Source organism: Lineus longissimus, chromosome 18, assembly GCF_910592395.1.
Source record: "Lineus longissimus chromosome 18, tnLinLong1.2, whole genome shotgun sequence".
In the NCBI taxonomy this organism is placed as follows: domain Eukaryota; kingdom Metazoa; phylum Nemertea; class Pilidiophora; order Heteronemertea; family Lineidae; genus Lineus; species Lineus longissimus.
Window position 1 is genome coordinate 5,091,462 of NC_088325.1, and position 27,730 is coordinate 5,119,191.

At 40.1% G+C, this 27,730-nt stretch overlaps 1 protein-coding gene across 4 annotated transcripts in view; it reads left to right on the plus strand.

Moving 5' to 3' along the window:
* The first annotated feature begins 15,599 nt into the window (after positions 1-15,599).
* The window catches only part of LOC135502518 (uncharacterized), a 476,607-nt gene continuing 464,476 nt past the window's right edge, over positions 15,600-27,730 (plus strand). For all 4 annotated transcript variants that reach the window (XR_010449785.1, XM_064795434.1, XM_064795432.1 and 1 more), the window contains exon 1: positions 15,600-15,694. Coding sequence is in view for 2 of the 4 variants with exons in the window: in XM_064795432.1 (XP_064651502.1) it covers positions 15,607-15,694 (88 nt within the window). In the remaining 2 variants the exon portion in view is untranslated. The remainder of the gene's footprint in view (positions 15,695-27,730) is intronic.

The following is a 27,730-nucleotide window of genomic DNA, read 5'->3' on the forward strand; positions in this document are numbered from 1 at the left end:
TTTTCACGGCCCATACTTCTGGCATGGTAAAATGGGGACATGATGTAATGCGGGTGCAACCATTTTCTCCTTCCTATTGACCCTTTGGCAGCGATCACACTGTTTTATTAAAGAAACCACATCCTCTGTTAGTGATTGCCACCACCATCTGTCAGACATTTTGGCTAGAGTCTTATCTCTGCCAAAGTGGCCACCTGTCGAAAAAATAATTAAGAAATTATTACGAATAGAAAGTGTCAAATGAATTTTGTACACCTAGTACAATGTAGAACAATAATTAGGCTTCGCATCAGTACTCACCAAGACCAGAAGCATGTGTTGCATGCAAAATTTCCTTTCTTTCCTCTGGCTGATCTACTACCTTGCGCCATTTTTGCTGATCAACTTCAAGTGCAGGCATATCTTCAGCATCTAATGGAACTTCACCCTTCTTGATTGATTTTTTTCTGTACCACAATATGCCGTTGTCAATCTGAAGACAAAAAACACAAAGGTGAGGTAGTCTTTCAAAGACGCGCCTGAACAGGCAGGATACAGACACACCTTAGATAAATGCCCTAGGACATTTAATACGAGAAATAATGTCCGACGGATGCCAGTTGCTAGAAGCAAACGTCCGTCGAGCACGATATACTAGATTCAAATGTCCATGGACACTATTTCCTAGAATAATACGTCCGTCGGGCACAATATACCAGATTCAAATGTCCATGGACACTATTTGCTAGAATATTACGTCCTGCGGACATGAGGTACTGGGAAGAAAGTTCCGAGGGACATCGTGAACTAGGAAATGAAGTTCGACGAAAAGTTTACAAAATTTGGGGAACGATTTTATACCATATAGCATGTATAGAATAAAAGTATTTACCTTGAAGTTGTCATTAGCAGCTCTCCTTATGGACCTCTTTTGCTGGGGCTTAGCCCAGCGAGGATACTTTTTGGTCGACAAGTATAGAAAAACATGCTGCGTGTTCAAACCAACAAACTTCGGCTTCTCCACTTCAGCCATGTAGACTTATTGGCTGGTAGAGTTAAAATGAAGTACTGAGTCCGCTGTTTATTGAAGCTACCCATCTATTTGAATAGCTTACATAATATGTGTTCCCCATCATCTTCAAAAAAATGGATCACTATCGGCGAACACAAAAACAATGCAGAAAGAAAAAGACAGAAAGATTATTCGAACCTGCGGTCTTCATTATGTCCATACTAAATGTAGCGCTCTTTATCCATTACACCACGAAGGCCGATGACGAACCGACCCACAAATTCTAGGCCCTTATATCTATACGCTGACAATGGAAACACGTATTATGTGAACATGGCCAATATTTCTCTGGGCCAAACATTACTGTCATAATTGTAGTAGAAAATTTGTCCCATAGTATAAATTGTCCTCTTCCTTATATGGTATGGGAAAATGTGTCCTGTTTGGACAATTTCCCCACCTGAGGGACACTCATTACTGTTACACCGGGGCTAAAACTTCGAGCTACCTGTGTGTATATCTCAGCGGGTCAGTTTCGAGGCCAAGATAAACACCTTGGGATTTACGCTTAATTAGTTCGCTCTTTGAGCACACGGCACCTCTCTTTTAATGGTTTCTTCGTATTGCGCTATGACGCAAATTTGCCAACCTTCAAGGAAAATGTGTCTTTATACATTCCTGTAAACGCGTCTTTGCAAATACCCGAATGATTTGCGTGTACATAAGTCACAAACAATGTAATCGTATTTAAAATCCGGAGCGGTGGCCTCCGAATTCAAATACGATTTCATTATTTCCGCTCTACCAAGGTCTGGATAGTATTTTCAAATAAACATGTAGATAAAGATCGTGTTTATTGATTTGAAGTTTGTTTTTGATTCAATTTCAATATCAGTATCAAAGGAGAGTCGAAAGCGGGATTCGGAAACTTTAATGATAATCTCTCTTGACTAATAACTGGATCAAAGGAATTAAATTTCATGACGCCAGATATTCTTTATTACAATACCTCAACAGAAGAGTACAAACATTCATGAATGCTTCCATTTGGAAGCAGCAGTTATTCTGGCGAACATGCCAAAGCCTGATCCAGTCATTAAACAACTAAAGGTTCCTTCTGAACGAATTTCTTTTTCAGGTTCCCCGAAAAATGAGAGGAACACTAAGAAACGGGAACCCTCCAATAACTTATATCACGCCGCCAGGATGTAGGCATAGGCCACTACAATCGTTTTGTTAGATCGGACTATTTTGGTGACTGAGTGAGCTTATTAGTTTTCACACTTTGGCTAACTCGGTGATTGGCTCACACCTCATTCAACACAAGCCTTTGATCGTTGATGCCCTATTTCTAGAAGGCCTCCTGATTTTCACAGGTCTGTTTTCTAAGAATCCAACCTTCCAAGAAAAAATCCGACAATGTCGGACTTTTTTCGGATAAATATGGAAAAGTTTGAAAGAAACCTGTTAAGAAATTGGAAAAAGCCTGCTATGGTAAGTGTCAAGTGACGTGTTGCCCATACCCATTTGTGGTAGAAGTGCAAGTAGTGTTCGCCGGTGCGGGTCAGGTTGGTACATTTGCTGTCCTTCTGCCAACAATAACTGTCAGCACTTTGTTCACCGAACAGGAACGTCTTGCAGCTGGGCACGTCTGAAGACACCATCGCGAACTCAGGATCCACTGTTGTATTTTTAATTTGCGGCCCAATGTCATGTCCGCTACAATCTCCGATGCGGTGGGTGTACCATTTAAAATTTTCGAAATCTGAAATGAACAGTCCGTGTTAAATGGTGAATAGACAAGGCAAGAGATGGTGACTAATTATTGGTGACTAATTATTTGCGCCTTGCCAAATTATATGACTCGAGCCCGCTGCCACTGCTAAAGACTTGCGGCCGATCGGGTCGGGTAATGTGGACAAGTGTACGACTTGTCGTAGGTAGTCGTAAGCGGTAGCTCACCCAGTCAGACTGGATTGGTCCATTCTTCCGAATTGTTGCCGGTCATGTGATGCAAAAACCCTTGCAACGTGATCCGATCGGCGGGTCATGAACTGTGGGAAGGGTGCGACGCGATTCACCTGCGATAGCCAATCGGGACCTTTCGTTAAATCACATCATTGCTGTTATCATGGCAGACTTTTGGACTGACAATCGAACGTGAAGACCGTCTCATTCAATCAGCTTTGGCGTGAAAATGCTTGCTTGTACGCTGTATTGCCAAGGGATCCGGATTACTCAAATAGGGTAAAAAAAATCAGTATCCTCATTGCAAGGGCTGCAAAATATTCCTTTCCTCTTATTCCCACTATTGTGCCTGTACCCAGCAAATTGGAGAAAGCTGGGGTTATCAGTGCCCAACTCGACACTGGATACGTGTTTCAGTTAAGGAGCCGGGGTTCGTTCAAAGAGCGAACTAATTCAGTGTAAATCCCAAGGTGATGGTTATCTCGGCCTCGAAACTGGCCCGCTGAGACACACACAGGCAGGTCGAAGTCTTAGCCTCGGCTACAGTAAATTGTTACCAATTGAAATTAAAATTTGCCTTTGATTGGAGACCGTGCTAAACTGTACTCTTTTCAATACAGTTAACATTTCGACAAAACTCTATGTACTTAAGAATGATTTAGGATTAAACCAATCATTACATCTGAAAATAATTGAAAGTGCAATTTTTTTATGAAAAGTTCTAACAACACTGAAGAATGGCTTGCTGTTTCTGACTTGAATTTGAAGAAAAAATTGAAACCTTTTCTTAATGTTTGAAATATCAGAAAAACACTTTTTTGTATGCAAGTATGCTCGCTTTGAAAAGTATTCAATTTAGAAAAAAAATTAATCGAAAGATTTCACCCTTGGCCTGACTTAAATATTGAGTTCATGTCTGCGAAATTCGATAAATGTCGGTAGATCTCATTTTGCAGAAATAGTTCTTACTCTGCTATGTTGAATTTTAGTACAGCCAAAACCAGTTCCCTAGCCGGGGAGTCAACGCTGACTAGGCGTCTGATCATGAAGAGTGCTACAGGTTTGTCTTTTAGCCAGTCACAGAGTGTATTTGTGCCAAGAGCACGAATAGGGGCGCTGTGTGTCTGTGCATTTTGGTAAAATCCTGGTTTTTGAAGCTAAAATGATAGTTGTGCATTCTGAGTTCTGAGTCAAAAACTAGCCAAACAAAGGCCACTTCACCCAAGGACTTCACAAGACAAGCCCCAATCAGGCATCGTACCCAAGAGATTCCTAAAATGTGTCTATGATCTAAATAATCATGATTAACTAAGAATATACACTAAACCCTTAAATCATGTGAATACGAAATGTTTGTCATGAAATGAATCAACTAAATATCGTTAACAATTTGATACAAATTGGCTAACTGTAACACTTCCCTCCTTAGGGGAAGATCGTCCCGAATCTTGAAATGCGAACTATACCTTATACCCCAGCAGTAAAACCACTTTCTCACTTATCAAACATCAAACTTCAATGAAAAGATTGTCATAAAATGTATATAATTCGAACTGGTAAATAAATACTCTTACTGGTAAATAAATACTCTTTGGATATCCCTGAGATTGTTTTATGTCACCTAAACCATTTTTAAAAGGCACCGGAAGGCAGTTATACTAAATAGATATGTCGAGTACCATGACTCAATATATGAGATCCACAACTGAACACCGGGTTTGCACATGCACTGATGTGTAAATACTTAATTGTTCCCTTCTTTATTATACTCAACGACCCATAATATCCTTTTCTCAAGGAAACACACGAAATCTTTACTCAACTACACTTAGTTCCTAAAATGCAAGTTCGTTCCTAAACCGTAAGCATTAATGATGTGCTCAAATTTGTAACTTCCACTTAATATGTACATGTTATCCCTGTTCAACTTCTCAACATCAACCACTTATTATATTAACTTCAAACATTTATCTCGTAGTCCCATGTACTACTTGTATATTATAGTTTCCGCCATAATCATTACCGAAAAGTCATTTCCCGTAAATTCCACTACAGGAAAAACCACTCTTAATCTCTGAAACCACTCTAAATGTCTGAACACACTCTAAATTTCTTTAAAAATTCCACTAAGTGCTTCCTTTTCCAACAACAAACCGTTATTATAATTGCAACCAAAATACCCTTCCTAAGTTATATCACGACAAATATCATTAACAAATACCATCATCTTTCCTACATGTAAGTTATATCACGACATATATCATTAACAAATGCCATTATCATCTTATAGTCACTTAATATCATTACCACCTTATAATCATATTAATTATCATTACTGCCTTATAATCATATCAATTATCATTACTGCCTTATAATCATATAAATTTTCATTACCACCTCCCTCCTTGGGGAAGAACAAGTCGTCCACGACGTATAAGAACATCACGTTACCGTAAATTTGACAGTCCAAAGAGAAGCGAAATGTCCGTTCACAGAGGTTACTAGTAAGTTCCAAGCTACGAAAGGTCTTGAATCCCAATGACCTCCACTTCTGTCAGAATTTAGGCCGTATTTGAAACGGTGATCGTGTCTAGCGATAGAATAACAAGTTTCGTGCAAGAATTACAAAGTTCGTTGACTTAGGGACCATCTCGGGGTGATGGCGAAGTAGTCGAAACCCTAATTATGTATACGGCTGTGAGCTCGTTGCCGCTGAAAATCCCGAGTGCGTAGTTTTGTTTTAATATATATCCTCGCAGCATCTGATATCAATATGGGTACATGCATTTCCGACGTAGTCATTCTTATCAGCACACATCATATTTGCTTGACGTATGGATCCTGTCATTCACTTGTTTAGCTCAGTGAATACGGCTGTCAGAAATGTTCGAAGGTACACCATCGTGTCTCCTCATCCGGGAGATCCAATAGGCTGCTCGTATAAACGGAAGATGTGACCAGGTAGATATGGTTGACTGGATCGATCAGCTCGGCTTGGTCAACGGCACGGACGATTGTCCGAAGGAGACGAATCATATAACACGAATTAATTCTTATGCCACGATCAAAGGTTTACGCTCGACTGGAAAAAACGATTTACGACAGACCACGAAACTTGCTGTCGACCAGGTCTGGCCCTGTCCTGACGTACAATAAAATGGAGGTATCACTGGTGGAGTGGTTGAAATGTTCTAAGAGTCCGAGATATACGAAGTGTCCCGTTTTAAAATTTGGCTAGAAAGAGTCAATTGCAAATGTCAGAGGTAATTGTCACATATCATACCGGTACATTCTTCAAATATTATTTTAACGTTAACTGATAGTGGCCACATATAGTATTGGAAGACGGCAAACAACGTGGTGAGGAATGGCACAATGCGCGGATGTGGGGGAGACAGGCCGAGTTTCTAAAAAAAATAACTACTCGTCGGAAAGGCCGCTGGCGTCCTCCGCATACACGAGGGACACGTGGATAGGAAGAGAGCCACGGGTCCCTTCAAGCACTTAAGGTGCGTGACATGGCCACAGCAGCCAATACGCGCCCCTATGTTGCCATCCTTTATAGGTGAAATCAGGCCGACACAGATGTCACAATAGAGACACCTGTGCCCTTCTACTTCACTGCCTTCCTCATCCCACATCACGAGATCTGCACATTGCTTTGTGGACAACACAGACGAGAGAGCGGCCACACGCGACACTGGCGTATGGTCCGCGCGTTCATATGCGGCCAACAGGTCCGCCGTTTTTAGACAATATTCTGACGTAATTAGAGCAAGGACCTGCAGAGTACAGGAATGGTCCTGCCCATAGTGGAGGATCATGTGATAGACCGCCTTGGCGGCCAGCTCAGGCTGATTCTCCGTTTGATATCGTCCCCCACACACGAGGAATACAGGTCATAATCAAACTCGGCATAGTACTGACCATCCCGAGTGATGCCAAAGTAATGTGGCAAATTAACTATCTTGGTTGAATTAAAGCGGGTAGTCGCATTCAAAGGGACTGCTAAGGCCATTACGCTGTACACATCGATCGAGGCTGCGACGGCGGTGATGGGTATTTTTATGGTAATGTATAAATTGTGCTCATCTTGACTAAACGGTACGTCCTTGGCCTGATAGTAGTAGGAGACCGAGGGATGAGCTATGGCATATGTCGCCAAACCGGAGTCGGATGCTACCTGGGATCGTATGTGTTCTAGTACGTCCTTCACTTTGTGACGGGATACAATCTGGACTGGAAGGTAACCTTCGAGTAGGGTCTGAATGCCCTGAATCCATGACTCTGTAGTCATGTGCAACAGCTGCAGGGTGAGCATGGTGTCTGCCATGTTGCGGTTAAGCAACAGAAGTACCCTGACAGAGACTGCTAAGTGGTCAAGTCGGAGATTGGTATTACCCGCCTCCTGGAACAGGTCACCAAGCTTCTTCTGGTTTTCGGCAATACCCTCGACGGCTGCACTAATTCGCTCGTCCGTCAAGTTCATGAAGGATCCCAAGGTTTTCTCCGTCTTCTTTACTTCATTGGCTGTGAGTTGGGCTTCCTGGTGATAAGCATCTAAATTGCTCTGCAGTTTGGCTACGTCATCTTCCGTCGCCACACCATAGAGGGTCTTCATGATCTGTCCAGCAAAATTAAAAATACCTCGGGCTGGCCGATTGGTAATACGACCCGGGATGAGTGTCTTGACCAGAGCCATGTTCTGTCTGATTTCGGCAATGACTCTCGTCTGTGCCACCAGGAAGGCTCGAGCGGTGGTGGTCATCTCTGTGCAGATGTCAACTGCTGCATCTTCCGGGAGTCTCTGGCACGGTACATCGAAGTCCTCTGGGTCTGCCGGCTCTTGGAGAAATGGAACGACGAAAGTGTGGCTCCACGAGGATGACGCCAAGTTAGCGGTGGAAGTGCGGTGCATGGCCACCCCGTAATTCGCTCTTACGATTGTTGTTTTGGCAGCCTGGGTAGCCACCGAGGTTATGGCTAGCCACCCAATTATGGCGGACACGCGCATCGTCTAGTCGTACTGGAAAACGCCTCCACCAGGTATGCTTGAGCCCTGAAATGATAGAAGCAAAACCTATGCAACTCTCTGGGTCCGTTTCCCCGGACCACCTTCAAAGTCTGTGATGAGAGTTTTGTCGAATATATGATGTTCTGGTTCCCAAGTGCTGTCTGCATCAGGATAACCTTCCCATGTAACCAAGTATTCGACTTTTCCCCTCCGAACGCGGGTCCTGAGTATCTTCTCAGCCGTGTATATATCGTGGTCACTGTCCGTTGATTCATATTTTTCTGCGACCCCCTCTGCTGCCGGGGAAATATCGTTGTCGTCCCCTATGTCCCCTGGGGGAGATTGGTCGGCAATTTCATGCAGATGATCTGGGTTAATGAATTCTTCTGAGACTTGGTTGGCCTCGTCCTCATCCCCTTCAGCGAGGAGCGGTACTGGTATCTGATGTCTACTTTCATGGTGAAACATCTTGAGTCTGTTCGAATGAACGACTTGGGGCACCTTTCGGTTGTCCCAGGTCCGAATTTTGAAGTTAAGATTTGTAACCTTTTCTACAATGTAGTAGGGGCCGGTCCAAAATTGACCCAATGACTTGGACAGTCCGACCTTAACCCTGGGGACATATAACCACACCATATCCCCAACCTGAAATGCTGGTTCCTCTGTTTTTACATCGTACTTAACCTTCATCCGGTTGCGTGCTCTTTCCAGATTGGTCCTAGCTATGTCATGTGCAATCTCTAAATTTTTAATCACAGTAGCTAGATGCTCCCTAATAGGTTTGGGTAGGGTAGCCGCAGGGGTGAGTGCAATGTCCTGTAGCTGTAAGGGCTGCCGGCCATACAACATATAATAAGGTGTAAAGGCGGTACTCTGTTGGGAACATGAAGTGTTGTAACCCCATGTCACCCCCGGCAGGTAGACATCCCAGTCTTTTTGGTCGTCTGCTATATACAGGGACAGAGCAGTAGCCAGTGTCCTGTTCAGACGTTCGACCAAACCTTGAGACATAGGGTGATAACTCGTGGAATGTACTTTCGAGATTCCACAAATTCGACAAAGCTCGGCGATGAGTTTGCTCAGGAAATCAGCTGCCATATCCGACTGCAACATCCGAAATGCCCCATATCTACAAATTATTTCTTTGAAGAGGATATCGGCAATTTCCTTGGAGGTCTGGGTATGCATAGCGGTGCAAATGGCAAATTTGGTGAAATGGTCCATTACCACTAAGATGTACTTATGACCTTGATGAGTCTTTATCAATGGACCTTTGATGTCCATGATAAGGTGTTCCCATGGTTCGGATGAAAGGATTGGCTGCAAAGGTGCCCGCTTCAGACCGGGAGGGGTCTTGCGGCTCTGGCAGGAGACACAACTCCTGACCCAAGATTCTACATCTTTGCGCATAGAATCCCAATAGTAACGAGCGGCAAGTTTAAGATATGTTCTATCTGTGCCAAAATGTCCTGCAGTTGGGCTTTCGTGGGACCAAATCAGAAGCTCTGTTCTCAATGTGTTTGGTACCACTATTTGTTCCACAAACCCACTTTTGTGTGGAGATTGACCCTGGCCAATCCGCTACAAGACGCCGCTGTTATCAAGAAAGTAGCTGTGGGCAACCTTCTGAATTAGAGCGGCCTGACGTTTGTCGTCGGGAAGTGTCCCGTCCTCAAGATAATGTATGAGGGCCAACAATTCCGGAGCACGTTGCTTTGACTCCATATCTATTTTATCGGCATGCAGAGACATGACAGAAGTCGTATCCGTGTTATGGGGGATGCGTGACAACCCATCCGCCACCGTGAGAAGGCGACCACTCTGATGCTTAATAGTGAAATCGTAGCCTTGTAGTGCCAGTGACCATCTAAGCAAGCGTTGATTATTGTCCTTACATTTCATCAACCATACAAGACAACGATGGTCGGTAACTGCCACAAAGGATTTATAAGACAGATACACCTTATAGCGCTTTACGGCCATGACCAAGGCAAGACATTCGAGTTCGGTAACACAATAATTGCGTTCGGGCGCGGTGAGCAATCGACCCCCGAAACAAATCGTTCGCATAACACCATCTACCTCTTGACACAGTTGGGAACCAATGGACACGTTACAGGCATCAGTGTAAAGATAATAGGTGAGGTCTTCCCGCGGATATGCGAGCATGACCGGTTCCGTAGTCAACATTATCTTAAGTGTGGCCATTGCATTGTCACATTCTGAACTCCAAAGAAAAGGAATACCCTTCGCCAACAACTTTGTGAGGGGAGCGATTCTCTTGGAGTAGTCCTTCAGGAAACGCCGATAATAACCTGTTATACCCAGAAATTAGCGTATTTCCTTGACAGAGGTGCAGGGTTTCAAATCATTGATGACTCTGCATTTCTCTGGATTCATGGATATACCATCGGCCGACACTATATGCCCCAGGTATTTGACTTCCGACTGACCGAAGTAACATTTGTCGGGGTGAAGTTTGAGACCTGCCTTATCTAGACGTTCCAATACTTGTTGAAGATGCACAAGATGCTGCTCAAAAGATGGGCTATAGATTATGAGATCATCAATGTACACCAATGTCGATACCCATAATAGACCCGACAGCACTAATTGCATAAGTCGCTGGAAATGAGCTGGAGCATTTGCTAAACCGAATGGGAGGCGCTCGTACTCCCAGAGAGACCAGCCTGTCGTAAAAGCTGTATAAGGCTTACTCGACTCTGACAAAACTGACTGCCAAAAGCCACTGGCTAAGTCCAGCGTGGAGAAGATAGTTGGAGACGATCGGGAGAAGCCAAAGGACAACGCGTGCTCGATGGGAGGTAAGGTCATGCTGTCCCCCCTTGTGACCTTATTAAGGGCCCTGAAGTCCGTACAAAAACGCCAAGTCCCATTACTCTTTTTGACCAGGACAATTGGTGAACTCCACGGGCTAGTAATAGGGCGAATGACACCTTTGGTGTGCATCTTTTGGACCTCCTCTTCTATAACGTCCCTTTGTTCTGGAGACACCCTGTAAGCCCGACTCCGAATTGGGGGATGACCTTGAACATCTATTTCATGTTCCAGGAGCTTACAACAGCCTAAGTCTTCAGGCTTATCTACAAAGAGGTGACGAAAACGCCTAAGTAGGGTATGAAGCTCAGCCTTCTGAGACTCATCAAGTTTGCATGCAGAAAAATCAATTTTTTCTACTGGGTGGCGAGTGTCTTCCCCTTGTTTTTCTTTGGTGGCAGGGTCATCTATATCTCCCGTGAGATCCAGGGGATCCTCAACCAGTTTAACAACCTCTAAGAGTGGACTCTCTGTAAATGTAGCCACCGTGACTCCTCGTGGGAGGTGAATATCAGAAGCCTGGGTGTTGAGAAGGCTGACAGGCATCTTACCCTCGCTACAAACGACGAGTGATTTTGCAACTTGTACACCATATTTCAAGTAAAACGCCTCTGAGTGTTCAACAAAGCCCTGTACGACACCTGGCGGCTTTGGCCTACTTATCGCATATACCAGTACCTGAGACCGCGCAGGAATAATAGTGTTGTCAGTCAAGGACACCTTAATTATCCTTTGAAGGTCTACAACTCCCCGGAGAGTAATAGGCGCATCGCCGTCTATAATTAGCTCCTCATTAGCTAAATCAATCTTGCAACGATGACCCTTCAAGAAGTCCATGCCTAAGATTACTGGCTGCTGTAATGCCTCATCTACAATATACATATCCTGAAAAAGCAGACGGTCACCAATAACCAGAGGTACTTCTATTATAGCTTCCAACACAATGGTATTGCCGTTTACTGCTCGAGCAGCGGCCATTTTGGAAGGTTTCTTTGATTGAAGGCGAAGGAGATCATTTGAACCGCAAAACGAAGAAGAAATAATCGAAATTCCGGCACCTCTTCGCCAACAGTGCCATCAATAATGTTGGCGACACTGGCTAGAATAGGACATAAAGAATACCACTCTGGAGGTCGAACGCACTCAGCAGGGGTTATCTCAGCCTCACCCTCAGGCGGACGGGTAGTGTGAAATGAAGGCAAGTCTCCCGAAGACGACACTTCGGAAGTGCAAGCTGGCGTTGTAGAGGGAGCGATGTGGCGAATCGCTGGCCTCTCGAGGGGATGAGTGCCCTCGAAATGACCAGGTGTTCTTAGTAGATATTGCCCCCTTAGTGCCGTGGCGATACACTAAGTGGCAAACCAACCTCTCTCGTTTCCAACACACAATTAACGCAACGACTCGTATGAACATCACAAAATATACTTTAATCACTAAAGTACAATAATATCTAAAACCGGGAATCAATATGGACCAAATTGGTCTTACCTTTTTATGGTGGCGGGTATCCGAAGTATGGTATATCTACACAAGTGAACAGGTCTAAATCTAACTTGGTAGAAATTCACAAGTTGAAATCAACAATTTTGAAACTTAGAAGGGAGTCTGCTTCTCGTGATGATCTCTCAAGGTGGAATTCTCCCCGGATGATCCCGAACAGTCCCTTATCAAACCCTTTCGCACCCACGTGACGCCCCCGAAATACCTAACTCCGCCAATCCGAGCTAGTGTCCACCATAACGAAGGTGGTCCAGAGCACCACGTGGCTGTTTCCGGTAATTATAAAATGCGTGTCCGAGCACGAGATATTACGAAAGCTTCTAGAAGGTTCCAAAATATAATTGACTTGTTTACGAAAGAAGATAATTGACTTCTCACAAATGATTATCCAAACAATGAGTTGGTGTAACCTTAATAGGCTATACTCAACATGAAGAAAAGGAGGTGACAATTACAGACGACCTCTGACGCACATCTATCGCAAACAGAGATGCCTAATTGCCCCTAAAAGTGATACTGAGATCATATTTATGCAATTACCACAACAAATAATGAGTGGCATTGTTCAAGTGATAGGGTAGCTAATGAGGTGTCAAAACCACCTTAGACATGATCAGCCGTCCAGTAGAGTTGATAATTATGGTATCCAGTAATAAAGTGTTGCCGTACTAATTACAAGCGCGTGCATAACCTGGATCTGGATAAGATCAAGAATAAAATATTGCTCAAGGGTTTGATACTGAGAATCCCCAAAATCATCTCTAAAACGATATTAAGGCAAATATACAAATCAAGACAATGCAAATTAAAAGACCTAAACTTCTTTTGGACGAAAGGGTCGTAACACTCCAAACATTTCGATTCCTAGTGAAACGTCCTCCGTTTGGGCCAGCCAAACAAAGGCCACTTCACCCAAGGACTTCACAAGACAAGCCCCAATCAGGCATCGTACCCAAGAGATTCCTAAAATGTGTCTATGATCTAAATAATCATGATTAACTAAGAATATACACTAAACCCTTAAATCATGTGAATACGAAATGTTTGTCATGAAATGAATCAACTAAATATCGTTAACAATTTGATACAAATTGGCTAACTGTAACATGATCATGAAGAGTGCTACAGTTTTGTCTTTTAGCCAGTCACAGAGTGTATTTGTGCCAAGAACACGAATAGGGGCGCTGTGTGTCTGTGCATTTAACTTAGACCAATCTATTTTTTTAACATAGTGTGACCTGTTATGACCCGTGAGATGATAATTGGATGAACACAGAAATTCTGACGATTCAAATGATTCAAAATAAGAGAATTTAATGTCGGCTATATACCTGTCATGCTTGGGATGTAGGACTGATGCATGGACACTTCCACACACTGTCGATAGGGAAGATAGAAGTTGGGGAAAAAGGTATCATTCACTGACTACGTCACTTTCACTGACAATTCACACTCCTCTACCCCATCAAAGGTGCCTGCAAGTGCCCATGATTGATATGTGATGTCAGTAATGTCTAAGAATTCAATAGATGAGATATAATCATACAATTTATGGAATGTTTGTCAAACGACTACAACAGTATTTGAATGTGTTTTTATTTCCTACCAGTATGAGTTGGTTAGGTCTGATAGTTTGGTGCAAACATTACATCTAAATATCTATTTCAAGAAAAGTATTATTTATGATTAGCTTTTGTGGACTCTACTTCTGGCCGAAGACTATGTCACTTCGCCAATAAACCAGATTGGCGCCTAACTGTAGTGGCACGCAAAAAGACATATCCCACTTGGAGGAGGAATACGCCCTGGAGAAAATCACCTCAAAGTACAGAGTGAAAGCTGAAGCAAGAGTGATATCACAAGAAAAGACCAATATTTCAGAATAATGCGAAAATGTTGATTCAAAGTGATATTTAGAGTAGTTCAATTTTGGATCTGCTCATGTCAAAAATGTGACCCGTTACAGCAAAAACAGGCGCATGTCGCACAGGAGATGAGTGTAAATGATACCAAGAGATAATGGAAGATATTGATGTACATGTACTCATATTTCCCAAAAGGAAGACAACAGAGAAATGAACAAACAGTCTGTCTCAACTTGCCAAGCTCAGAGCTTTTCTGTGACGGGTCATACATATTATCTAACTCATCTCAAAGTGAAGATAATTTTGTTAAAAATGGAAATAAGAAATATCAAACACTAAAAGCTATCATTATCAAATTGACGTAAAAGTGTTTTTTGAGGTATCTGAGCAAATTATTTTTTATTTTTCTGCGATGGTAGCACAGGCAAATTGTGAAAATTGTCTTCTTCATTTTTTATGGCGGCCTTCTGCATCACCCTCCGCAACTAGCACGTAATAATTACACTTTAAAACAAGCACAATTCCACGCCTCTTGAATGATCATTGCCCAATTTAGATATACCCATCTTTGTGAGCTATATTGGCTTAACTAGTCGATACAATGAGACCCGTTGACTAGATTGGAGTATTCTAATTTGGTCTTCCACACGGCAGCGCCTTTTCACTGAGAGCTCTATGTCTAAATAGACAATTAACATTTTATGCCGCGACAACTTTCCGTTCTACACTACGGTACCTGCACTTTTGTTGACGTCGGTACGTAGAGATCGAGGGAAGATCTAGAACCCCCTCCTCAACACATTCGAGTGTCTATTCATGGATCTAACCATCGACGTTTGATCCACGGGCCAATCCATGGATAGACGATGGAGAATCCACATCATAGATCCATGCATGAAACCCGTGGTCGTACCAGCGGCCCATCACTAATGGATGGTGTCCATTATAATTTTTTGGACAGGTATCAAAGAACTCATATAAAAAATGGTCGAGTTGCCAAGTTTTGACTTACCAATCATCAGTGATTGATTAATTGCATGAAAAAGTATTTTATAGAACCATTGGTACTAATGATATGAGTCATTCGTATGCATGTCACCTGACTTCCTCTTTTCATGGCATCAAAGAATTCATATAAGAATTGGTCGAGTTGACATATTTTGACTAGTAATAAATTAACAATGATTGATTATATTGCGTGAAAAATGTCGTCGTTACGCATGTGCTTGCCAAAGATTTGAGCTCTTGATATAAATGCTTTTCAATCTCTTCCTTTCAATTTTCATTATATATGCATACATCGTCGGTAGTTGTTGTTTGCTCTGTCTGCCTTGTAAGGTGTTTCCCACAAATTGTTCTGACCAACACCCTATATCTAAAAATAACGGCCGATCGAACAGCCATTCGTGTCACTCATTCCGTTTTAGTACATGTACTTTCATAACGATACGAAATATGGAGATATGGAGCATAAAGTGGTGATATTTTTGGTAACGCTACTGGTTATTACACAGACTGGTACGTAATATTTTACATCTTCCTCAATACAATGTGTTATTACAACATTTCAATAGTTGGCATAGGCTTTTACATTTTCACGGCGATGTAGCTTGAATTGTGTTGAGTGCTAAACCTAGATGGACCAACAACACACAAACTATAAGTTAACGTAGATCTGCTTTAGCATAGTATAAACATCTATGACAAATTATGATGAAACAATGCTGTCAGTACATCGTGTGCGGGGAATTGTTAAGTCTTCCGCGATTATGATATTTATGCTCGTGAAAATATTATGCCATGAAATGTATTAGAAAAAATTATAAGTATCACCAAATGGTTCTTTTCATAATATAATGCCTCTATTTCTTCTCTTGCAATAAGGCCGTTACACGGGACCGATCTAGAACGATCCGGGGCGGTCTAACGTTTCTGTTGCATCCTGCGCCTTAGTCACGAAGTCGGGTCTTACGTCATTAGGTCAAGTGATGTATCATTGCTTGGAGTACCTACGATAAACATATCATCAAAAACAAGTCACTAATAAGCGACACATTGCACTTTTTACCTTCTTTAGTTTTGACCTCCTGGTGGCCAAGTGGAGAATACGATCTGATCGAAATTCGGTGTTCGAGGTAACATAACATGGAGAGTCATAAGTACCAAATTTAAAGTTCATAGCTGTAGCGGTTAAGGAACGTGCCATAATTACACTCAAACTACCAATTTACGCCATTTGACCTTTTTGACCTTGAAATATAGCTCAAATCAAAGACCCGTAGGATATATGATGTATATCATCGAAAACAAGTCACTAATCAGCGATATATTGCACTTTTTACTTTTTTAGTTTTCGCCCCCTGGGACCCAAGTCGAGAATCAGATCAGACCAAAATTCGGTGTCGGCGGTTATATGACGTAGGGAGTCATAAATTTCAAATTCATAGCTTGAGTGTTAAGAAACGTGCCATAGTTACAATCAAAGGGCACATTTACGCCATTAGACCCATCTGACCTTAGAAATTAGATCAAATCAAAAACCCGTATGATATGTAATGAACCCTTGCTAGGAGAACCTACCATGAAACTTTTTTATGTTTCCACTTCTGACCCCCTGGTAGCCAAGTCAACAATAAGACCGGACCGAAATTAAGCCTCTGAGGTCATTTGACCTAGGGGTACATATGTACAAGATTTCAAGTCCGTAACACCAGCGGTGACGATACATGCCGCTATTATCTAATGGCGATGCCGATAGCGAACTTTGACCTCTGTGACCTTGAAAAGTAGGTCAAATCGAAAACCCGGGTTACATTTCTAGCACCCTTGTGAGATGCATCTTAAAAAATATAAAACTTTCAAGATTCCAACTAGCAGCGTTAATAAAATATAGCCAAAACAGGTTTTCAAAGAGCGTCAGCAGACAAGCAGCCAAATTGCGCTAATTTTCATTTTGAAAGTCTTGCCTAGGAGTACCCACACAGCAAGTATGAACCTTCTAGCTCAGGTGGTTATGAAACGTGGCACTCTTTTGTCAAAAGTTAACGACAAACGCGGACGACGACGACGTCGACGACCTAGGCCACGGTATCGTATAAGCTCCCCTGAACGGTGAGCTAAAAACGTACGACAATACCAATCAAAGCAGCCACGAGAGAACTGGTATTTTCAAAGAATCATAACAACATACCGGTTTTGTCAATGAGGCCAAGCTTGCGTATCGTATGCTCAATTGATGGGTATTCGTAAATCATATTGAAATCAAACTTTGTATAGGTGGCTTACATTGGTAAATGAGGTGTCTTCAATAACACCATTCGAATTGCATTACTTTGTTTATATGAGGCTGCCTACATCATGACGTTGGTGAAGGATGCAACAGAAACGTTACATTCAGTTTAAGTCAAATATGAATCAATGAAAAGCCGCAAAACCCATATGTTTTCTGATTTGATTTTATATCAGTATTACCATGACTATCACATGGTGGTTGCCTTACGAAGAAATAAATGCACTCGACCAATCTATGACCAGGCGAACTAGACACACATGTCAGGCCTATTTGGCCCATTTTGCACCAATCCAGGGACCTGGTGGTACAAAAGGTGGTGCCACCTGGTATGTATAGAATAAAATTCATTGAAAATGCTCTTAACGTCCATGGTCTGCGTACATGTATGTGCTCTGCCACTGCTTACAATACTTGATGCATCTGAAGAGGCACTCTTACCATGGCATATCAACACCCCGGCTATTCGGACCACTAAACTGACGGGCAATTCCCAATCTGACGAGTTGCCGGTGCCAGATTTAACATGCACCCAGCGATGATTTTTCAATAGAGCACCAGAAAATCCCTTTCTACGTCAAGAAATCGCCTGAGCACGAAAAATTAATGCCTCCCTTCGCATCTCCGAACATTATCCAAGAGATTGACATCTAACACATAACATTTGATTCAGTGATTAGGTAGATGTAGGCAAAAAGCATGCTCGCATTCAATGATCGATAGGACTGCCTTGTTTACTTTTGAATCGGCACGTACAATCCACGATCATTTGAATGAGTCTTATTCAGCAAATTATCTTATCAAATAGACTGAATAAGAGCTGAATGCATTCCAAATCTTCCCAAGATCCGAATATAAGCAAGTGCAGTACAATACGATTTTATGAGACTTCAGAATATATGTATTGTGGTGGTAGGAATCTAGGTAATTCTAAGCTATTTTAACAAAAGCCCTTACAGGCCTTTTTGTCTCAAATTAGCTTAGAAACCCCTAAGAACCAGACACCACAATACATATATTCTATCATTCATGAAATGGTCAGTGAAGCGTTGCAATGAAATGGTCAGTGAAGCGTTGCAGTGAAATGGTGAGGGAATACTAGAGCTCAATGGGTTATTCCATTAAAATAAATGGCCTTTTTACTGTCTTCATTATCCAAAACTGAAGTTAAAACCAAACATAATTATTCATCAGCTTCTGGAGTAATAAAGTATTATCCAATAGCAAATCAACATAAAAGTAAATTCACCTATGACTTCTTTAATTTAGAAGTAACTGTTAATACTAATAACTTCTTCAGACTACAAGAAACTAAGATAACACCTGGGTTTTTGAGCCTGAAAAATAAGAAAGACTGTCTGCGACTGGAAAAGAATCCATTATCGTTTTACCAGAACCAATTTAACATGGCTGTTTGGTTTGCTACAACAGGTTGTGGTATTTCAATAGACGATCACTTGAATCACAGTGACCCATTGTTAAGGTCAATTTACAGGTTTCATGTTTACTATCAAATATTGAAGATCATGAAGAATCTAGAGATACCAATTCCAGGTGAAAGTGATTTTAATGAGACAAACAATAACATTAACCATAGGAAACTAGGATGGTTATTGAGTGAATTTGGTTTAAAAGACGAGTACGATTTCTCGGTGTTTGAAAATAACGGTGGTTGGAGGTCATGGAGTGTACCGGATTACAACCCGAACATAACTGATCCCGGATATTACATCAATGATTCTAAAATCAATTTCTTCCTCATGCAAGTTCATGAAAATAGAATGCCACCGATGTTCAGTAAAGACTGGGATGCTGGAATGGCTAATTTCAAATATCCAGATATTTTCATCAAGGATCATGTCAGGAGACACAAGAATGTATTTGATGTAATTACACAAAATGAATGTCAAACCTATCAACAATTCATGATATTTAAATCAAATGGTTTCTCTAATCCTGGAATAGAGAGGTTGAATGATACAATAAGAACATATGTTTACTGTATTCTGGGTGCTCAGGCGTTGACCAGAACACCAATAATTGGAGTACCGGGTACAGAATTGGATGCACAGAAGGAATTTAACAAACTATTAAAGGACTCGATTAATCAACATCCTGATATTCCCACTTCAATTCAAAGATACCAAAAAGCAGTGAGTGACACTCATACAAGACTAGATTATGTAATATCACCAGGATTGTATGTCATAGGATCAAATATGGTACTCGTTATTTGTAAGCTGGATAACTACAATAATAACATTTTAATAGCGCCAAAAAATGCTAAACCCGGTAAGAATGACATTAACCACAAAAAGACCTTACCACCACCACTGATGGAAGGAAATAGCTCTAAGAAAATAAGAGTTAAGAGTAGCGTTGGTACTGTCAAGACGGACAAAGTCCCGAGAGCAAAGCTCGAGACCAGTCATAAACCAAAGAGTAATGTTGATACACCAAAAACAACTGAAACCTCAAAGAATACTCCTACTGCTACTAAACTTGACACCAAAGTTGAGAAGGAGGATGATACTCATGAAACAATTAAATTCATGCTTTACTCAGTTGTTGGTACATTGATTGTTTTTATGGTTAGATAAATAAGTAATTATGGCTGAAGGAGGTGAAAATTATGAAATGGATGATTACGATTCACAATCATCATCATCATCATCAGGAACTTTTGAACAAATTCTAGAAATGAGAAAGGATGATTTAATTAATCAATATATTCACGCAAGATACAACACAGGTGAAATCAATAGAACTTTTCAAGATGACGGCACAACATACAACACAGGAGGTGAATATATCCAAATGGATGAGATAGATCCTAATACAGGTGAAATCAATAGAACTTTTCAAGATGACGGCACAACATACAACACAGGAGGTGGAAATCTTACTACTGAAACTTCATTCAGTACACCAGAAAGAGTAAGAGGTATTGTCCCTGAATTGATGGAAAAGGAGTTAAGTTACGATACAATAGAGGATAAACTTGATAAAGCATTGGGAGGATCAATCTGGAATTATGACAAGAAAAAATTGAGTAATCTTTCACCACACATTAGTTACAATGGAAACAAACTTTATTACAATCCGAGAAATTCTGAATTTGATTTGATAAAAGATAAACGAGGAAACAAAAATTTATTTGAATATTCTGATAAAAATGGAGAAAAGATAAAGTTAATTCCTTTAACTAAGGATAATGGAATCTTCTATGCTGAAGGCACATTAAAGACTAAGTTTGGTACTAGATTTGTTGACATGATTAGAGGTATGATTGCACCTGACCCACCAGTAAGGGAACCTACATTAGTAACCCCTGAAACACAGGCAGTAATTAATGAGGTAAACAGTTCAAACAAACCAATAGATAAACTGATAGATTCTAATGATGATGAACTTAAATCACTGGGTTTTACTGAATATGCCTTGAGAGAACTTAGAGGGTTAAAACAGGCTGGTGATAAACTAGCTGCAGTAAAGAGGGATAAGGACATGCAAATAGAGGAATTAGAAAATAAACTTCATAATTTAACAAGAGACTATGTAAAGTCTGTAGAAGAAGATGCTAAAGATAAAGGAGAGTTGAAAAAGCAAATAGATGAACTAAATGACAAATTGCATGAGGAACAGTCAAAGGTATGGAGGTTAGACAATGACAGGGAGTCACAAACTAGAAGAATTAAACGTTTAATTGTTGATGTTCTAAAGAAACCAGATTCAACTATTCCTCTGAAGGACAGAATAAAGTTACTTTTTAAGACATATGGTGTAACTATTAGCGCCATAATAACAGCTGTTGTAATGACATTTACAACTCTAGGTCTCAGTATCAGTAGTGCTTTAAGTGGTGCCACTAAATCTGTAAAACCAACTCCAGGACCAGGACCATCTCCAGGACCAGACCCAACTCCAGGACCTACACCAGAACCTGGACCAAAACCATCAATACCAGATAAAGTAAAAGAAGGTCTCAAGAAGTTTGCTGAATGGCTAAAAGAACTAGCCAAGAAATCAGCTGCGGCTTTACCGGGAATCATCGGTTCTATCATATCATTTCTCCTGAAAACAATTGGTGCAGTTGTTGGCTTTCTAGCTGAACATCTGATCATAGCAGTTATTGCTATTGTGAGCTCCATAATTTATGGTTTAATTGGGGGTGTTAAAGCCTTAAAATCAAGTAAAACAGTAAAATCACGTAAAAGGTCTTAGGTGACCTTCTATCAAAACAATGTTTAAAAAAATAATTATTATGTAAATATGAATAAATACATCTTATTAAAAGACTATTATTCTAGTGAGTCGGACTTCGTCCTGAGAGCAGAGCTCGAGTGGAACAATGAGAATCTTAAAGGATACATTCGTCCTAGGGTCATGGATAGAAATTTTAGTGAAGAAAATGTCAGCAAGAATTATGACAGTGGGAAATTTGATAAGCCTACTGAGACACACAAAGTAGTCCTGCCAAGAATGAAAGAATATGACGTCAGTACCAACACTAATGCTCAATTCTGCCGTAATTGTAAAAGGTGGACACTTTTTGAGTATCAAAAAAACTTGAATTCAGCAAGGTACGCAGCTAAAACTGTGAAGTATCAATTCTGCACCAATTGCAATTCGACTACTTACGACGATGATTTTAAAACTCTTGAGATCAATATTGACAACAAGACACGTTACTTTGACAGTATTCTAAGGAAACTTGGATGGAGTCGGCTGTCCGAATCGGCAGTTAAGTATTTAAAGGACTTTGTGGAAGGGTATTTACAGTGCTACTTTTCAAGTCACAGAAAATGTCTTAGTAAGCAGAGATATGAAAGTACTCTTCAGTCAGCCCTAAAAATGGGTATTAACACTCTCCCCTCTAAGTTTTGTAACCAAGGGTTACATGGTGAAGCCATGCTTTTTAAATTTCACTGTGGGGAATATGATTGGTTTCTTGCCATTGAATTTATTAACAGGGCAATTGGTAAACCGCAATTAACCGATGAGAATATCACTGACCTTAGACTAGTGTACTATGCTTTCCTTAGATTTCTGCATTACTGTGGTGTCAAGGTCACCATTAACTACAAGGTATTTTTACACCAAGCCTTTAAAACGCTGAAAATTGATTATGTAATATTTACACCTTTTTTAACCAACAAGGAGCGAGTAAATGATTTGGAGAGATTATGGTATGATTTCACTCAAAGTATTTTCTTCCAGAATTACAAGGTTGAGAAGGAATATGACCAGGATATTGACAAGCAGTTTGACGTTTTACTGAGTGCCAGTGCAGATCGAGACATTAACTGCATCAGTAATATTAAGTTTACACCAGCCGGACTTCGTCCTGAGAGCATAGCTCGAGCCGGACTTCGTCCTGAGAGCATAGCTCGAGCTAGTGTTAAGATGCAATAAAGTTGTGAAAACAGCATTTTGCACTTAACAGTCATTTTTCCATAATTTTAAATGAATAATCAGCAAATGAATAGTCAGACATATGCAGTGATTGAAAAACAGATGAAACAGATTGGTGTTATGAGTCCTGAGAGCTTAGCTCGAGTTGGGGCTTCTAACCAACAGAATACTGGTAGTTACCAACAAAACAGAACTAACTTTCAACAGAACTGCTCTACAAATCAACAAGTTTCAAACAAGCAGTTGAATAGTTCAAATTTTGTTAATCCTAGTCAAGGAATAGTTAATCCCAGTCAAGGAATAGTCAATTATAGTTGCCAACTAGGCTCAACTCGAGCTACGCTCTCAGGACAAAGTCCGACTAGCAATCAACAAAATTTGAACTATTTGACTGATAGTGGCCTTAAAGCCAAACAAGACTTAGAGATTCTAGTTGCAACTGGTAAAAGCAAGGATTTCCTTAATAAACAAATAACTTTTAATGACTTAGATGATATGACTGAAAAAGAAATCTTAAAACACCATAGAATGTATGAAACAAAGATGGCTGCAAGACTTAATGATTCTTTGGGTAAGACAGTAATTAAAGCTTACACTAAATTATCAAGGTGGTTATTACCAATAGATGATGAAGATAATCTTTATCATGATCTTAGAAATGATTATTTGATAACTAACGAGTTGGATAAATGGCTTGGATGGTTGAGTTTGAGAATGGGACCATTAACTGCACTTGCCTCAACAACACTTATTACTTTAGGTCATTGTCATGAGGAATCATCTATGAATACATCGAGTATGACTGCATCAAATATGAATACACCAAATATGACTGTCTCTGAATGTGACAAATCAATAGATGAAAGTCTAGATATCACAGGTAGTGATGATAAAGAAGACTAAATTAACCTGGTTATGAGAAAATAGTTCGAATTAAATTCGGCCAAGATAAATGGAACTTGAAACTGTAACTGATACTACTCGAGCTATGCTCTCAGGACAAAGTCCGACTAAAGTTTCAGTGTCTAAGAAACCTCGATCAGAGAAACAATTAGCATGGTCTAGAGAACTGGGTAGAAGATCTAAGGAATTTAAGAGGATAAAAAAGGATAAGACGACATTTAAAGTACAGGACTCCTCACCAAACAACAGAGTTGTGGAAAAGGAGGAAGAAGAATTAGAGGAAGAAGAACCACAATCTCAAAATACTGATGTATCACTGCGTGAATCTAGTAGTAATACTTATGTCTATGTACTAGGTTTAGGTGCAATTATTTTAGCATCATTTATCATGTTTAAGAAACTTCCTAAAAAAGTAAGTAAAGAGCAGCGATCAGGCTCAACTCGAGCTACGCTCTCAGGACAAAGTCCGAATGAAGCAGTCATGAAGGGATCAATTAACCCTCTTGTTAAACCTGTAGTTAAAGAGAAGAAATGTACTATTCCTTTAATGGAATGATCTCATCAGGTGGTCAAGCTTTGCTCTCTGGACTTTGTCCTAGTCAAGCTTTGCTCTCTGGACTTTGTCCTAGTCCGACTTCGTCTTGAGAGCTCTGCTCGATTCTTAACTCTAAAGAAACCTCTGTTCCTCTGAAATTAACTAGCTTACCATTCTCATCAGTGATTTCGAATTTTATGTGATTAGTACACTTATTTATCGTTTTCTTACAATTCGGTTCGTATCGCTGCATTTTTATTTGGTCACCATCTTCTACAGGTATGATGCAGAAAATGTTAGATGGTTTATTGTTGTAGAGGGTATTAGCTTTGTCAACCAAATTAGCTTGCAGGAATAGATATTTCCTGTAAAAGTTGAGTGGTCTTGTGGAGTAGTATTTTCCTTTCTTGGTGAATTTAGTTTGCTTAAAGCCAAACCACTCATTCACCACTGTGAGCTGTTTTTCTATCACCTCTCTTATGGTTTTGCTTATTTGAAAACCTTCTGTGTTTCTCTCAATCTTGATTTTTTCATTTTTATCTAACTTGTCTACTTTCAGAGGGTACTCTTTATCCTCTGTAAGTTCAAGGGTTATGTAATTATTGTTATCACAGTAAATTTTCACATGGCTTATTCCAATTTCTTTTATGTATTTTTGCCATACCTCACAAAACTCACTTAAACTAAAATGTCGAGAGTATGGAAATGTGTATTGAGTAATGGTGTCTTTAGTTGTGGTAGAATCATTTTCCAAATGCCGTTCGCAAATTTTCATGACTTCCTTTTCAAGTGTATCTGTTTCAAGTCCAGGAGCAAATAATGTCCTACACCATAATTGTTTATCTAAGGGCTCATGTGTTGTAATTCTGGTTATTTCGACTAGAAATGAGAAAATCCTTACTCCCTCTGGTAGAAAATCACCTGTCCACCATGAATTGTAAAAGGTTATCGATTTCAAAGTAATGGATTTTATGTCTAATTGGTCTGTTAAGTAGTACTCAAATTTGGCTTCATTACATTCTTGTTCATTTATTATGAAGTCCATTTCTATTTAATTCAAGATATTTATTGAATTTAATAAATTTTAATCTAATAAATAGAATGACTGATAAGAATCAGAAAATACTTTGCACTACATGTGACAAGTACATATCCTACAATAATATGGCTATTCACAGGAGAACCAAAGGTCACTTAAGTAAATTAAATCCGGATTATGTGCCTCTTGCTCAACCCCGAGCCCCATCCCTGATCCCTAAAACTATGGATAAGAAACTTGCATTTGAGGAAAATGAGCTAGATGGCATAAAGAAAGTGAGTGGAATAGAAATAGTAAAACAATTTGGCAAGCCTGTAGTCACCATTAGTTTGAAGATTGACAGAGAAGCTAAACAAGTGTATGAATACAGAGATAAATTAGAGGAGGTATTATTTCAACTCAATGATTACCATCACAAAATTAGCATATCAGTATTTGCTCAGTTTGATCGTCAGGGTGAAAGTGTAACACACCCCATACAGTCTCCAATGGAAAGCATAATTTCAAGGAACCAGGCAATTTATGCCATAACCAACCAGTTAAACTACATTAAGACACAGATTGAGGAAAGGTACTTTCAAGGTTCTGGACTTACTTTAAATAAAATAGAGTCTTGTAACATGACCATCTGTTCTTACAAGAGGTGTAAAGGTGGTCATTACACTAAATTACCATTTAAAACAAAAGCAGTAATAAATGTGGAATCAAATGACAATAAATGTTTTCTCTGGTCTTTATTGGCCGCTAAATATCTGAAAGAAAATCCAGAGACGGACTTTGTCCTGAGAGCAGAGCTCGAGAGTACATTCAATATCACTACCGATATCAAAATCAAATCATTTCCTGTATGTATTCAAAAGGATATCCCTAAGATAGAGAGTGATAATAATCTCAAGATTAATGTGTTCAAGTTAGAGAACGAATGGGCTAAGAGCACCTGTGAGGCAAAACTAGAACCTCTCTACCTGTCCAAGAATTATGATGATGATGATGTCATCGATCTGTTGTATTTCAAGGACCATTTCATGTACATAAGAGACATCAATCTTTTCTTCAGGACACTAGCTCATAGAGTGTATCTTTGCAGGAGATGCATTAATTACTTTTACAGGAAGTCAACACTAGATAAACATAAAAAGAAATGTGGAGAACACGATTACTGTAAGATTACTTTGCCTCCACCTAACAGTAAATGGTCACAAATTAAATTTGAAAAACACTCATTCAAAAATAGAGTTCCGTTTGTGATCTATGCTGATTTCGAAGCGATAAGCGAACCTTGTTCTTCTGCCGAAGGCAACATACCAGTAGTATCAGTAGAGCCACCTATGATGAAAGAGCCGAGTTCAAAGAAACTTTTTAAACAAAATGCATCAGCTGTTGGTGTTTATGTTCACTCAGACTAAACACACCTTTACAGTAGCCAGTATGTGTCTCACAGGGGTGCTGATGTTGTAGATGTGTTCTGTAATTGGTTAATCAGGATGGAAGAACAATTCTCTAATTTATTGAACTGTAACTTTCCTCTGACAATGACAGATGAAGACTCGAGCTCTGCTCTCAGGACGAAGTCCGACTGGCATAAATATCAATTAGAGACACATTGTTACTATTGTAATCAACCTTTGGGATATGACAAGGTCAAGGATCATGATCACTACTGTGGTAGATATCGAGGTGCTGCTCACAACTCGTGTAATTTGAATGAAAAGAAAGCTATATTTGTTCCAGTGTTTTTTCACAATCTCAGTAATTACGATTCTCACTTATTTATTAAAGAATTAATGAATAAGCTACCGAAGTACAAGAAACTGAAAATACTTGCCAAAACATCAGAGGAATACATTTCATTTCAGATCGGTTGTTTCAGGTTTTTGGACTCGTACAGATTCCTGCAGTCCAGTTTAGACAACATAACCAAATCAATGTTGGATGATGATTTTAAAATTACCAGACAGCTGTTCCCAAATACCACTGACTTTAAGCTATTGAGGAAGAAGGGTTCAGTACCTTACTCTTTTTACACATCACATGAAAGCTACAATGTTACTTACCTAGAAAAGTCTATGTTTTTTGACGAATTGAAAAATGAAATGGCACCTGATTCTGCCTATGATGAGGCTAAGGTAATATGGGATCATTTCAAGATCAGGAATCACGGTGAGTTCATTGACCTCTACCTCAAAACTGATATGATCCTTTTAGCTGATTTATTTGAGAAATTCAGGGATGTCAATTTGAACTACTTTCAGATAGATCCCTGTCACTGTTACTCGGCACCAGGCCTAACCTGGCAAGCTGGTTTGAAGTACACAGGAATAAACCTAGAACTACTGACTGATACCAACATCTTACTTACTTTTGAGAAAGCAA